The sequence below is a fragment of the Limanda limanda genome, chromosome 4 (genome assembly GCF_963576545.1).
Source record: "Limanda limanda chromosome 4, fLimLim1.1, whole genome shotgun sequence".
NCBI classification, from domain to species: domain Eukaryota; kingdom Metazoa; phylum Chordata; class Actinopteri; order Pleuronectiformes; family Pleuronectidae; genus Limanda; species Limanda limanda.
In genome coordinates this window covers 4,313,041-4,326,305 of record NC_083639.1, presented here as the reverse complement: position 1 = coordinate 4,326,305, position 13,265 = coordinate 4,313,041, and the positions used below count along the sequence as shown (strand labels likewise).

The 13,265-nt window shown below is 39.8% G+C and overlaps 1 protein-coding gene across 1 annotated transcript; it reads left to right on the top strand.

Annotated features, from left to right (window-relative positions):
• si:dkeyp-67f1.2 (uncharacterized protein LOC556106 homolog) lies at positions 1-8,600 on the top strand. The gene is made up of 9 exons (XM_061069148.1): positions 1-50; positions 134-243; positions 5,195-5,236; positions 6,013-6,136; positions 6,229-6,287; positions 6,622-6,663; positions 6,770-6,851; positions 6,937-7,063; positions 7,158-8,600. Exons 1-9 carry the CDS (start codon positions 1-3, stop codon positions 7,266-7,268), a joined length of 747 nt encoding a protein of 248 aa, XP_060925131.1. The 3' UTR covers positions 7,269-8,600.
• The last annotated feature ends 4,665 nt before the right edge of the window (positions 8,601-13,265 follow it).

Below are 13,265 nucleotides of genomic sequence, written 5' to 3'. Positions count from 1 at the left end.
ATGGTCGTTGCTGCTGTACTCATCATCCGGAGATACTGCTTCCCAGTCAAGTAAGCAAACTTAACTAATGGGCTCTTTGTGGGGTTTATTATGAAATCCTTGCATCACCTGGGTGTTGTCATGTTCATTTCAGCCAGGCGACATACAGATACTCCGTGCTGAGAGGGATGGAGGAGCAGGGATCAGCCGGGACAGAGGGCGACCAGGGGTCTCACACAGCGGGGGAGGACTCAGACGAGGTCAGTGCGTCTCGGCTCTTCAGTTTGTAGCTTTCGCTGTCGTCTGCCCCCCCCCCCCCACAGCTGTAACCTTCCTCATCACATCACACGTCGTTTGTTAACTTACTCTTTCCTTGTGACAGGATCTTCTGGAATAATCCTCAGATCGACAGGAAGAAGAATTGATCGTGGATGAGATGTTCGGTTCAGGACTGCAAGAAATGCTTAATTTTGGGATCAATCACTTGGTCCCTTCAACATCACCAAATTAGTTTAAATTCATTTTGATTTGAGCGAAGAAAGGCGACAGAAATCTCACTTTTGAGAAGATGGAATCAGTAAATTTTTGGATTTCCGCATCAACAAAAAATCAAATATCAGACGTATCAATCAACTAATCGATCAATTAGCTACTTGCAGCCGGGTTGTGGTTTATGTTTGTGGATTTGCCTTCATCTTGCCAGTGTTTTTTTCAATATGCCTGGGAAGAAATAACAAGCTCATTCTGTTTCATCACCTTTTTAAAAGAAACACTCACCAGTTACACATCAAGGTCAGACACAGCACCTGAGAAGAGTTGTTTAATGAGTTAGCCCTGAAGTAGCCCTGTTAGAGAGTGGCATTCTGGGAAATGTGGGATCTTGCATTTTTGAAGCCATAAATAATCCGTAAGAAAAGAACAGCCGGCATGTTTCTGCCTCTGCTTTATTTTAAATGCAATACTAACTCACCAGAGAACCACTTAACAAAGAGTGCATTTTATTATATATATTTATCTTTATTTAAACGTGCTCAACATATGGCGTACAAAGCTTCGAAAGCTGCATTAAGCAACGTATTTATTATTAACACCTCCTCCGATGACTTGTGGTTATGTGAACAGGAGGCTGCTGTTCCCACCGAGAATCAACAACTGCTGTTCCGACTCTGTTTCGACGTCTTCGCTTGTCACAGACAATCCTCCGTCATAAAGAATCGACTTTGAAAATGTCAACAATGCTCATGGAACACATGAAGTCGAAGAATGAAGAGATTAAAGCAAATAAAGCAGCGGCAAGACACACATTTGCTGAAAAATACCTGAAATCAAAAAGTTTATTATTTTACCGTTCTTTCACCATCTGTGTGATAATGTCATTAATTGTTAGTTCTGGAATCCAGTGTTAGAACACGTGACTGTATGGCGCCATCCCACAGTTATGAAATGAGCAGTGCAGAGTTGACATTTCTGATAAAGCCAGCGAACTTGCACTCGCTCTGAGACGCAGCGATCTACTGGTCGGCCTCGCTCCCTTTGAAATCTAATTCCATTTGTCATGCTCACATTAACCCAATTCAAACACATTTGCTTTAGAGTTCAGAGTCCACCGACTCTTAAATGGACTCCTACGCTGACTGATGTCGCATGATGGTTTTTTGACAGCAACATTTACCACAAAGACTCCAAAAAGAAAGAAATCAGCAGCTCGGGAGTCGTCATAATGTATCGCAGTAAGCCGGTGATTAATCATTCATCGTCCAAAAATCCTTTCACTCCGGTTTGTCTTTGAATCAATATTTTCTATGATTAACAAACTAAGTATTCAAACCAATCCAAAGTCATCAGTCTCCTCTTGTTGTCACTGTGAAGATTTAGTGTTACTATACATCTTGGAAATACTGTATCTGATGAGTGTTTGCTCCAGAGTTACTGATCGATGGTGTGAACCATCCTGACGTCAGCTGTGCATCCTCCCACTGTATGTCTCCATGGAGATTTAATGTGTGATGTTATTAAATGTGTTTAAACTGTGAACTGGCTGATTGTCCTTGTTCCGTTCACCTCGTGACCTCGAGGATTTATTTTCTCTTATTCTCAACAAAATAAAACTTCAGGGAGTAAATCTGTAATTGATTTAATAATGCTGTCGACGGATATTGACCATTTAAAAGAAGGTTTAAATTGTTTTTCATCTTAAAAGTAATTTGGGTTAGACTTCACTAAACAAATAATGGTGGATATATATATATATAACTACAACGTTACCTCCTCAAGTTTCACCGGTTGTATTTTCTACATGATCAGTTTATGGTACATGGACACTCTCTGCTGGTTGTATGTAGTATTACACCAGGTAAGGAATTGAAAGCTGCAAACATCTACATTCAAGATGAAAAGGCAGTGTTATACAGCTCCAGAAGCAGAAGTCCTCGAAATGACCATAATAATAATAATATCAATTCAATTCAGTTAAATTAAATTAAACCTGCGCAGTCTGCTTCTGCACAGGAGGTAAATAAACCAAAAAAATGTATCAATTCAAATTTTAAAAAAAATGTTTGATAACAAAAAGCCAATTCCTTTGCCTGAAAAAAATAAATAATAAAGACACTAAAATCCTGCAGACGGTGATAAAACAAAAAAAACACAAGTTACTTCACCACTGTTCATATTTAGTGTCTTAATGCATATCATCTGTATTTGGTATTTATCGCATTTATAAGCAACATCAACGGTCAATCCACACACTTCCTGTAAACTTTCAATATGCTCAAGCTTGTGTTTAAAATGTCTTAACTTTATCAAAGTCAAAGCTGGATTTTCAGCAGTTCACCAGAAACTTTGATTTAATTCATGTATTATTAGTTTGTGGTAATAAGATAAGATTAACAACTTTTGAGAAACACCTTCTTAAAATAATGAATAACTTTGTGTTTGACAAGTTCAAAATGAAGGATTAAAGAGAAACAAACCAAACGATTAAAAACACGTTGAAGATCACACAACATTATAAGAATTAAAATGTAAAAGATAAGAACAGAGAAAAAACTAAATTAGTAAAATAATAGTTAGATCAAGGGGGGTGGGGGAATAAATGAATAAATAAGGTAGTAATACTTTTAGACTAATTATTGGTATAAAATGTATATGTAAAACAACAGTTTAAATATCGCTGCATAATATAGGCTGCTTTGTAGCCTGGGTCCTCACTTCATTGTGTCCTCCGGAAACACTTCTCCTGTCGCCCATGCTATTTGGTCAGGTTGTTATCTAGCTAGTTTTTCAATATGTTTTCTTGAGCTGCACTGTTTTGAGCTTACAGGGCCACCATACTACTCAGCTACACGTTGCACTTGTTGCGTTTCTATTGTTGCATTAAAACAACAAGTCGGATCAGCTTTAAAAATAACAGTGCACCCTCTATTGTCCCCTTTTGTTCTGTTGTGATTTGTTCCATTAAACATTATTGCATGTGACAATAAACTTTGATTTGATTTGATTTTGATTTGATTTGATTTGACTGAGTTCAGTACAAGTGATCTGCTGCTGTAAATGCTGTGTGTGGCTGAAGCTATGCGGGAGAGGGGGGGGGGGGGATGCTTGATGACACCAGAGTTAATGTTGTTTTTTCACGGCATTAAATAAGGGTACAATTTATAATTCGATTTCTCATCCATTCTATTCAGGGTTCCTACGATCATGAAAAACCTGGAAAAGTCATGGAATTGTTAAATGTTTATTTCCAGGCCTGGAAAAGTGCTCGAAAAAAATTAAATCCCGAAAAGTTTTGGAGAAGTCATGGAAATGAGTTATATTCATATTTTCATGTCGTTCATTTATGCTGAGATTTAAATAATTCATTTGCTTTTAAAAGAAACACGCTCAAAATATAAGTAGGCATACGTTCTCATACTAATGAAAAGTTCAGTAGGGAAGCAGGTGGTATAATGCACTATGTCAGGGAAGTGTAGATTTAACAATGCTTGGCAACAAATAGAAAAGTACACGTCATGGGTTACAACAGACAAAGACCTCAATCAAACTATTGTTTCATTCATTTGTGTAATTTAAGGTAAACTGTACGCTTTTGAATTCTCATTGTTAGCTTAAATACAAAACATTTAACTTTTTCATGTATACACTGAGATTTTACAAAATGTTTGGTCATGGAAATTCGGTTTAAAGTTAATGAAAAGTCATGGAAAAGTCATTGAAAAGTCATTTAAATCCAAAATGTGTATGAACCGTGTCTATTGCATTTCTTGTTTCTTATCAGATTGTGTCTTTGTCGTGAATATCATGGTGTTATCATTTTTATCATCTCTAGTCTGTTGCAACTTGACAGATGACATTGGATTTACAAAAGAAACATACACCCATGGCAAACTATAAAATGACACAGATTCTTCAAAGCTTACAATTTCATTTACCCACACTTTTTTTCTTCTTGTGACCAGCATTTTCCAGCATCTTAAGAGAGAGAGAGAGAGAAACCGGATCATCTTTTTCATTGTGTGTGTTTGTATGCAGAAGGCTACACCCAGCAGGAGAAAGAGGGCTGCAACATTTTTTGCATATCCAAACACTTGGGACAGGTTTAAAGCAGGGAGTTTCCTACAAGCTGAGATGTCACCTGAACCACGTTTCACACCATTTCCTCTCACGTACGGATAGAAGGCGTCTGATTTGCTGCAGATATGAAACACAAAGGTGAGAGTTTTACTGTATTTACAAACAGGTAATTTCCACCGTGGGAGTTGTGTTTTCACCCCTGTCCGTTTATTTGTGTGTTGGCATTTGAGCAAGATTACACACAACACTGCTGGACAGATTGTCACAAAACTCTGTGGAAGAATGTGTTGTGGGTCAGGGAAGAACTCTTTGTGGATCCAGACCAATGGGCAGATCCAGAATTCTTTTTAGAGAAGTGATATATATAAACATACGAGTGTGTGAAATGTGGTGCAGCTTGATTGAGTTCAAGGTGCTGCTTGGCCTCGGTGGAGGCACATTGTCAATAATCTTTGTCTCTCTACTCTTTGTGGTCGACAGGTCTTTTGAGCCTTGTGGCTGGAATGATTATCCTCCTAATAATATGGCGAATCGCTTTATTCAATTCTGGTGATGGATCAGCAGAAGTTGATGGTGAGCTCTTTTTTTTTGTCATATGTTCTATGCATGTCGCAATGCAATAACACTGTCTCCGTTCTTTCAGGATATGATGACACTTATCGAAGGGAACTTAATATGAATGAAGGTAAGTCCACTTTTAAATGTGTGCATGAGAAGGTTACTTTTCTTCTGGAAGTTGACTGGCAGAGACTCAAAGGGCAAAAGTCCAAAGCACAACACACAGAGAAATAACACCTGTGAAATAATGTAATTAAATAGCTCAAAACTACTGGGTTGAATTAGAGGGAGGGGGTGGTCTGTGTGCCTGAGTGAGTGTGTGTGTTTGAGTGTGTGTGTGTGTGTGTGCGTGTGTGTGTGTGTGTGTGTGTGTGTGTGTGTGTGTGTGTGTGTGTGTGTGTGTGTGTGTGTGTGTGTGTGTGTGTGTGTGTGTGTGTCTGTGTGTGTGTGTTTGTGTGTTTGTGTGTTTGTGTGTGTGTGGGTGTGTCTGTGTTGGTGTGTGTGTGAGGATCCTGGGTAACAGTGGCAGAGGGAAACTGGCTGAACTTGATAGACTGCAGAGGTAAGTAGATGTCCAAAGACAGCAGAATGAAGGCAGGCAGGTAAAAAACAATTACCTACGAGACCTGTAAGGTTTGTCTGGAGCACAATACCATGACGTGAGGTGTATTCTTAGAGAGTATTGTAATCAGACCTGTCTCAACATATGAGTGGGTGCAGGATGACGCTCAAGTGAGTGAAGGAGGAGGAGGAACCAGGAGTCTCAGCAGGCAGGAGCCAGCCACACACACCAACCTCCCTGATACCATGATGTGCACCAGAAAAAAGGCCAAACACACACAATCCTACCATCCTCCTACGAGAAGAGCAATATCTTTCTTCCTTTCTCATCTGCATTTTCAGGGTTTGGTTCTTCAAAGTCAAAGTGCGGCGTCTCCAAAGCCTGTCCACCGGGTCACTATGTTTTTCGTATCCGGAGTGGAGCCGCTAATACAGTCGGGCCAAAGATCTGTTTTGAGGGTAAAACGTATGTGTTTCTGTATTAGTGCCTGAATGAACCAAAAATGGAGATTATCAGCTCTGGAAGGGAAACTAAACCTGGTATTGGTATCTCCACAGTATCATGAGCACGGTGCAGAATAACGTGGGAGGAGGACTGGACATCGTGGTGGTAAATGGTGAGTACAATTCTCTCTGATACCTCATCAAAACACTGAAGAAAAGATCCTATACAGAACTGGAAGTAATGGTTTCGCCCCAGTGTTTGTTGGTAGGAGAGGGATATTATACCCGAGAAAGAACCTCTTTAGATTTCAGTGCGGATCCACTTTTTTAAAACGTAAGATCTTGGACCATTGGGCCTGGGTGGAGTTATGCTAAGTGCCCTTTTAGTTCAAAGTGTTTATTCGATGGTGAGTGTGCATAAAATAACAAAATAAAAATGTAACATCCAAAAGAGTTGGTCAAACTCCATCTTCTCCTGAAGGTTTGAACTTGGCTTTTCCACCTCAGGTAAAAGTGGAGTTGTGGAGAACGCTCGCATTCTTAATGGAAGTAAGTGTTTGTATTTGATTCATTCAAACGTTTATTGCTGATTTTCAAAGTCATGATCTTCATTAATATTATTATCATTATTGTTGTGAATTACTCTTATCAAAAGGCCCACAAGAAACCCTGTCATTCCTAAATAACATTAAACCTGGGATGATTGTTTTGGTGGCCTCATTTGATAATGCAAACGGGTGAGTCAGAAACTCAGTGATTCAAACTGGTGAATCTGTTAATGTCATGTGACACCATTTAACCAGTTCTCTTCTCCTGCTGCAGAATGACGAATGAAATCAGGAACATATTCTCCGGAATGGGGAGCTCCAAGGCCAGGTCGATCAAATTTCGGGACAACTGGGCGTTTGCAGTGAGAACAGGGCTGGAAAGCACACTGCACTTTGAGAAGGTCAGTGATCCTGGTCCCTGCTGTTTGATTTGTTCTGTTTGCGTTTTAAAATATACCAAAGAGGGAAATGTCTTCTCCTCTGTTCACCTGTCAGATAACTGTTACTGATGAGCAGACCAACCTTTATGAGGGATGGCCAGAAACGGCGGAGGTGGAAGGCTGCTTCTCAAGTATTGTTGGACAAGCAAACCTGGGTGAAGTCTGATCGGATGAACGGCAGGAAAATACTTTTGTATTGGACTTTTAAGACCATTGTGATGCCACTCAAATGTTTTACCCTCTTTCTCAAACTTTAAATTTTAAACTTAGGGTGGCTGTGGCTGCGGGGTTGAGCGGTCGTCCTCCAACCAGAAGGTCGGCAGTTCAATCCCCAGTCTTTCCCATCTGCACGCCGAAGTGCCTTCGTGCAAGATACTGAACCCCTAAATAACCTCAGATGTTAAATACACTAGTTGTTAGTTGCTCTTATCCAAATGAAGTGTAATGTAATGTAACAGATCTCTGCTCCGCTGCATCTGACATGTCTCTTATATTGTTGTTGAGTTCTTCTCCAATGACCCTGAAGATTTTGGAGAGCTCTGAATCTTTTTATTGAATTACTTATTTATTTAAAAAGTAAAAGAACTGTTTGCTATCATCAGCAAAAAGTGCCCCCCGCCCCAACTCTGTGCACTCTATTTATGCCTGCCACTGTTTTCTCTTTCCTCCTAAAGGCAGAGAATTCTTGAACCAAATGCAAACAAATTCTTTAAAAAAGACAGGCCCTGGCAGCACTGTGGAGGGTCTTGTGCCTCTGAGACTGTTTATCCCATCACGTCCTATTAATTCTTCTCCGCACAGTCTCCAGAGTGTGAGATTTAGCCAAACAGCAGGACTCTCAGCTCATCAGCCAAACAGCAGCAGACTTAGACTTGTCGTCTCAAATGCCTCATGTCGTTCGCATTTCAACCGCCGTTTGCTGTTTTCGAGCTCGGATGAATAGAGATGAAACTTTTATACAATTATCACGTTTTTGCAACTAATGCAAATGCAACATCGAGACGTTGTCGTCCTGCTGAGAGCACAGATTATAGTTCAACACGACATAATCATACAGGTAAAAATAGAAGAAAACGACTGAGCCTGTTTTTTTAATCAGCGGGGGAATAATTCCTGTTTGACAACTGTTAATGCTTCGGCAAATGCGTCACTCAGTGGGAGTAGAAATTATGCTGTGATTAATGAGATTTGTTATTTGTCAGCTTTGTGTTGAAAATGAATTGTTAGCCCTGCATCACACTACATGACACAAAGCACAACGTGTTATCTCCTTTCAGTGAGACATACCTGACTGGGACTGATAAGAAACCTTAAAATATTCAGCGTGGCATGTTGATTTCTGTGTCAGTACAATGATCGGTCAAATATTGATATTGTGAGCAAAAGGTGCAAGAATAAGAAAAGGGTAATCAGAAGTCCTGATGTTCTACGATACTTTAATTAGTCAGAAATAAAATGTGCGCTGGTGAATTTCAAATAAAATGTTCCCCCTGAAAGCAGCATATGCAAACAAACGAGTGTGTATTTTCATACAATCCTATTTGTTGATGAATTGTGGTCATTAGCTCACATTAGTGTTAAAATCACTGATTCTGAATTAATTGCTTGCTCAGCATGACAATAGGAAAAATAGGATAAGTGGTAAAGATGTAAAAAGGTCACAAATTAACATTGTATACGCATTGTATTTGAGTTCCTATTCATATTTAGCGAACAAATGTAGAACATGTTAAACAGGATGTGGGAACGGCTCCAGCTGCCAACAGGAGTCCGGCTCCCACTCCCTGCTTATCCTAATGTGTGTGTGTGTGTGTGTGTGTGTGTGTGTGTGTGTGTGTGTGTGTGTGTGTGTGTGTGTGTGTGTGTGTGTGTGTGTGTGTGTGTGTGTGTGTGTGTGTGTGTGTGTGTGCGTGGGTGGGTGTGTCTGTGTGTGTGTGTGTGTGTGTGTCTGTGTGTGGGTGTGTTTGTGTGTGTGTTTTGCTTTTAGGTATGAATCAATTAATTGCTCATAAAAATCCTTTAGGTAGAAATACCTTTATACATTTCGCACATGGGCGTGTTTTTATTTTGAGCGTCAGGCCCAACAAAATGACCAAGAAGACCGTCTGTCATCTGCAGAGTGAGCAGGAGAGAGGAAACCTCATCAGACACAAACAAGCCTCTCAATCCTTCAGCTGCTTCAAAGAGCCGCCAGGAGCTCCACAAAGGACTGAGGACGACCGAGCCCACGACGGGTTGAAGAGACACACTCGTCATTCCCTTTCATTTTGTTCACATTCTGCAAATCATTCAGCCAGTCAGAGTATCTAGAAAAGAAAAGCTTGAACTCCAGCGAGTTCTTAAAAAGAGGGAATGGGACCGAAAAGAAGAAGTTGAACAGGGAGCAAGAGGAGGTAACAGCAAGAGGAGGTAACAGCAAGAGGAGGTAACAGCAAGAGGAGGCAACAGAGGCTACATTCCATTTAGCTGATGCTTTTATCCAAAGCGAACCACAATAAATGCCTTCAACCATGAGGGTACAAACCCAGAACAACAAGAATCAGGTTGCCTTCATCAAGAGTTGTTGAAAATACATCATAGCGTCAGTCAGACAAAATGTTATAGTGGTCAACTTTATCAGAATTAGTAAAGCAATGACTGTTTTATATGAAAAAATATTCAAAATTGACGAACAGGAGACTGATATAAATAAAATAAATTAAAATAAAGGTGTCTGACAGGTTGTCCTGCAGCCAGTCAGTCAGCAGAGGGCAGTGTAGACATGGTTTCTGACACTGAAATTCAAGTTTCACCTCCTGCACCAAATACATTTAAGCATGGGGTGAGTTCCATCAGCATTTATACAACTTAAAGTTATCACAGAGATAATTTAAAGTTTTGGGTTGGACCATTGGCAGTTTTTTTACCAATGTATTGTTTCTGAGGCTTTTTATCTGCAGGAGGGGAACATGTCAGTCACACATATTTACTCTCATCATATGTTTTGCACCTAAAATATAAATTTGTCAAGGATCCTGTGACCAAAGCAGTCAAACAAATCAATACATTATTTATCAAAGCTAAGAGTTGGTGAGAGGCGGGGCTACACGGCCAACGTGCAGAGACAAACAACGATTTAGTCTCACACCCACAGTCAATTTACACAGTCTAATTAACCTAACCTGTGGGAGGAAGCCAGAGAACATCTCTCTCTCCACAGCTAGAGAAAGAGAGAGAGAGAGAGGTGAGAGACGGAGGAGGACATCAGCAGGATGCAGGACAAGAAGAGAAGAGTGACGGTCATTGTTCATGACTCTATGTTTTCTGTTGACTGTCGGCACCGTAAACCAGTGGCAGCAAGTGACGAGGTGCAGAGAGACAGGAATCATCTTCACTGTCAGAGCTTTAGTTTCCTTTGTTTACAAACCTGTATGGTCAATAGATAGAAAACAGATCCAGTCAAGAGGAGAAAGATCCCCCAGTGATGACCTGACCAAAGGTGCAATAAATACTAAATGATCTGTTGTCAGATATTAAAGCGTGCTGGAATGGAGAATGAATTAATGATTTCACCTGAAAACATGCAGCAAGTGTCATATGAAGCATGAATAACCTTTGTGTTTTAATACAATCAATGACTATTTTTAACTTTTTACTCTACATTAGAGCAGTTTGGGCTCCATTGCTTTTATCATTACTGTTTACATTTGCCCTTGTTTAACTCAGTGTCTCTGTCTCTTGATCTGATTTTAATATTTGGTTTTATTTGTATTTGTATGTTTATATATGATGTTTTGTGAGTATGGCACCATGCAATTGAATGGATGTTATTATTATTTACATCTGTTCATTGTGTCTATTAAATATTTATAATCATTGATTTGTGCATATTGCTCATTTGGCATGACAAAAAAAATAATATTTAATTAGTTTACAGGTACTTTAAATTTATATTTAATATTTATATTTCTTCTTATATGATGTCATTTTAGAGGTAAACTGTAACCTGCACATTTCCATGTTTGATTATTTACAAACCAGTGTGTGTTTTCTGTGTCATTTATTTTTGCATTACGACAGAACACACAATGCATAGACAAGGAAGTTTAATTTCATTTCCTGCAATCATATCTCCGTGGGTACAAATCATTGTATTTTCTTACATCTTGTTCAATAACCCATGATGCATTGCATCCATTCATTTGTAGCTCAAAACAGCTTTTACAAAAAAGGATATACAATATATACTTATATTTATATATATAATATACATGTGTTTCTTTATGCATTTAGATGTGTTTGTTATGGGTAAAATAAGCATTTAAAAAAACAGCCAGGTGGAAACAAATCCCATCTAAGATTCAACACAAGGTTGTTACCAAACAAATGAACCACAGCCAAGTTATCAAAGTGGTCAATATTGGCTAGCTAACAGTTAACATGAAGCCCTTCACACACAGTTTGCATATTTTCCACAATTACAGTTGTGATTTCGCTCTTTAACTCGTTTACTCTCCTATGGACCTACACGTGTCAATGACAGATTTGGGGGAATTGGTTTTAATGTCGTCAACAAAACGTAATGGACTGGTTCTCTAATAATACAGCATTATGTCATGGCATACCGCAAATCAATAATGGTACGATGCGATTGATATAAGGATTGAACTAATTTGAGCTTGTGGTCACATCCTTTTTTTAAATGTTTTATCTCTTTCAGATTTCTCCATCTGATTTATTTAGAGTGGGACTGAGTCTACAGTAAAACATTCCCACTTCCCTGTATGGCTTTAGTACTGTCGTCCTTTAACTCAGATGGACAGGTGTCATCGTTTCCAGCACCATCATCATAATTCCTAGTATTTTTCATGTTTTGTACTGTGGCTGGCAAATGTTTTAAATCAGGATATGTGTGATTTGAGAGACATTACAAAAGCAAATGGCAAAAAGTAGAAAGAAATATCTGAGTTAAAAATGAACATAGTACAGGAGACATGTCACTCAGGTAGAGGCTTGACCGTCACAGTCAATGCAAATGATAAGTCCACTGTGCTGTGTTGTACTTGGTCAACAACATTACTTCTGGTGTTACTCACTTCACATTATATAGCTCAATATTACAGTATTACATCTTTTTTTTTTCTCAATACAACAATAATAAGAATCATGTGTGTTTATACTTATTGATCATCATTCATGTAAACATATTAAACCAGGTCATGCAAACATTGGACCAAAACTTCTTCCACTAGAGGTGCACAGCACAGAGCAGGCGGAGCTCCCAGACTGAGATCCCTCTGACTCCAGAACCACAGACCGACGGCCGGCTGGAGAGTTCCCCACTCGTCAGTGTCAGAACAGGGAGGACCAGCGAGACCTGAACATGATCTGTCTTCTTCCCCACGCACAGTGGATTCTCTCCATCTTCACTGTTACTCTCCTTTGTCCGGAGAGGAAGGAAAGGTTCTCGCCTTTTCACCAACTATACAGGGATCTCAGTTTGAGCCTCTGATAACGAAACAGCCATAAAACAAAAACAAAAGAAGTCTCCTTTTGGAAGTCGTCCTCCCCCCCCCCCCCCCCCCGACAGAAGCATGCACATACTCCAGGTCAGTCTTCACAAACCCAGTCTGAGCCAGAATATAGAGTCCACACCACTGAGACGCACATTTACCTCCCCAACTTTCAAGTATCTCCTTTTCCAAAAAGGGGTTTAAAACAAAGGGAGCAAATACTGAAACACTTAATCATGACGACATGAGAGAAAAAGAAAAGCGATCAAAAAGGAAGTAATGGGCAGGTAGAAGTGGCAGTGACGACATGCCGTGAGACCTATTTTACTGAACAGCTGGACTGGGTGAGTGGCTGGACTGAGTCACATTGACGGGTAAAGTGAATAAAGACATGCAGGAGTAGCTTTCAGCACTCTTTCCCTTTTTTAAAGTGTTCCCCCTCTTCTTTGAGCCCTGTCTGGCCAGATATTTGGAGCGCTGACAGTAGTGTGACATGTAGTGTGTGTGTGTGTGTGTGTTTGTGTGTGTGTGTGTGTGTGTGTGTGTGTGTGTGTGTGTGTGTGTGTGTGTGTGTTTGGGCCCGATGGATGCAGATGTGCAGTAATTGTGATCAGAGGTAGATGTGACAGATAATGCCAGGACAGAAATAATGGAGATGACTGCCTTTGGGC

Excerpts from the sequence above, each read along its gene's own strand:
- si:dkeyp-67f1.2 (XM_061069148.1), top strand. The coding sequence starts at position 1 with ATGGTCGTTGCTGCTGTACTCATCATCCGGAGATACTGCTTCCCAGTC. Across the intron at positions 51-133 it reads AGATACTGCTTCCCAGTCAA|CCAGGCGACATACAGATACT; the intron begins GTAAGCAAACTT and ends TGTTCATTTCAG. Across the intron at positions 5,237-6,012 it reads GGAACTTAATATGAATGAAG|GGTTTGGTTCTTCAAAGTCA; the intron begins GTAAGTCCACTT and ends CTGCATTTTCAG.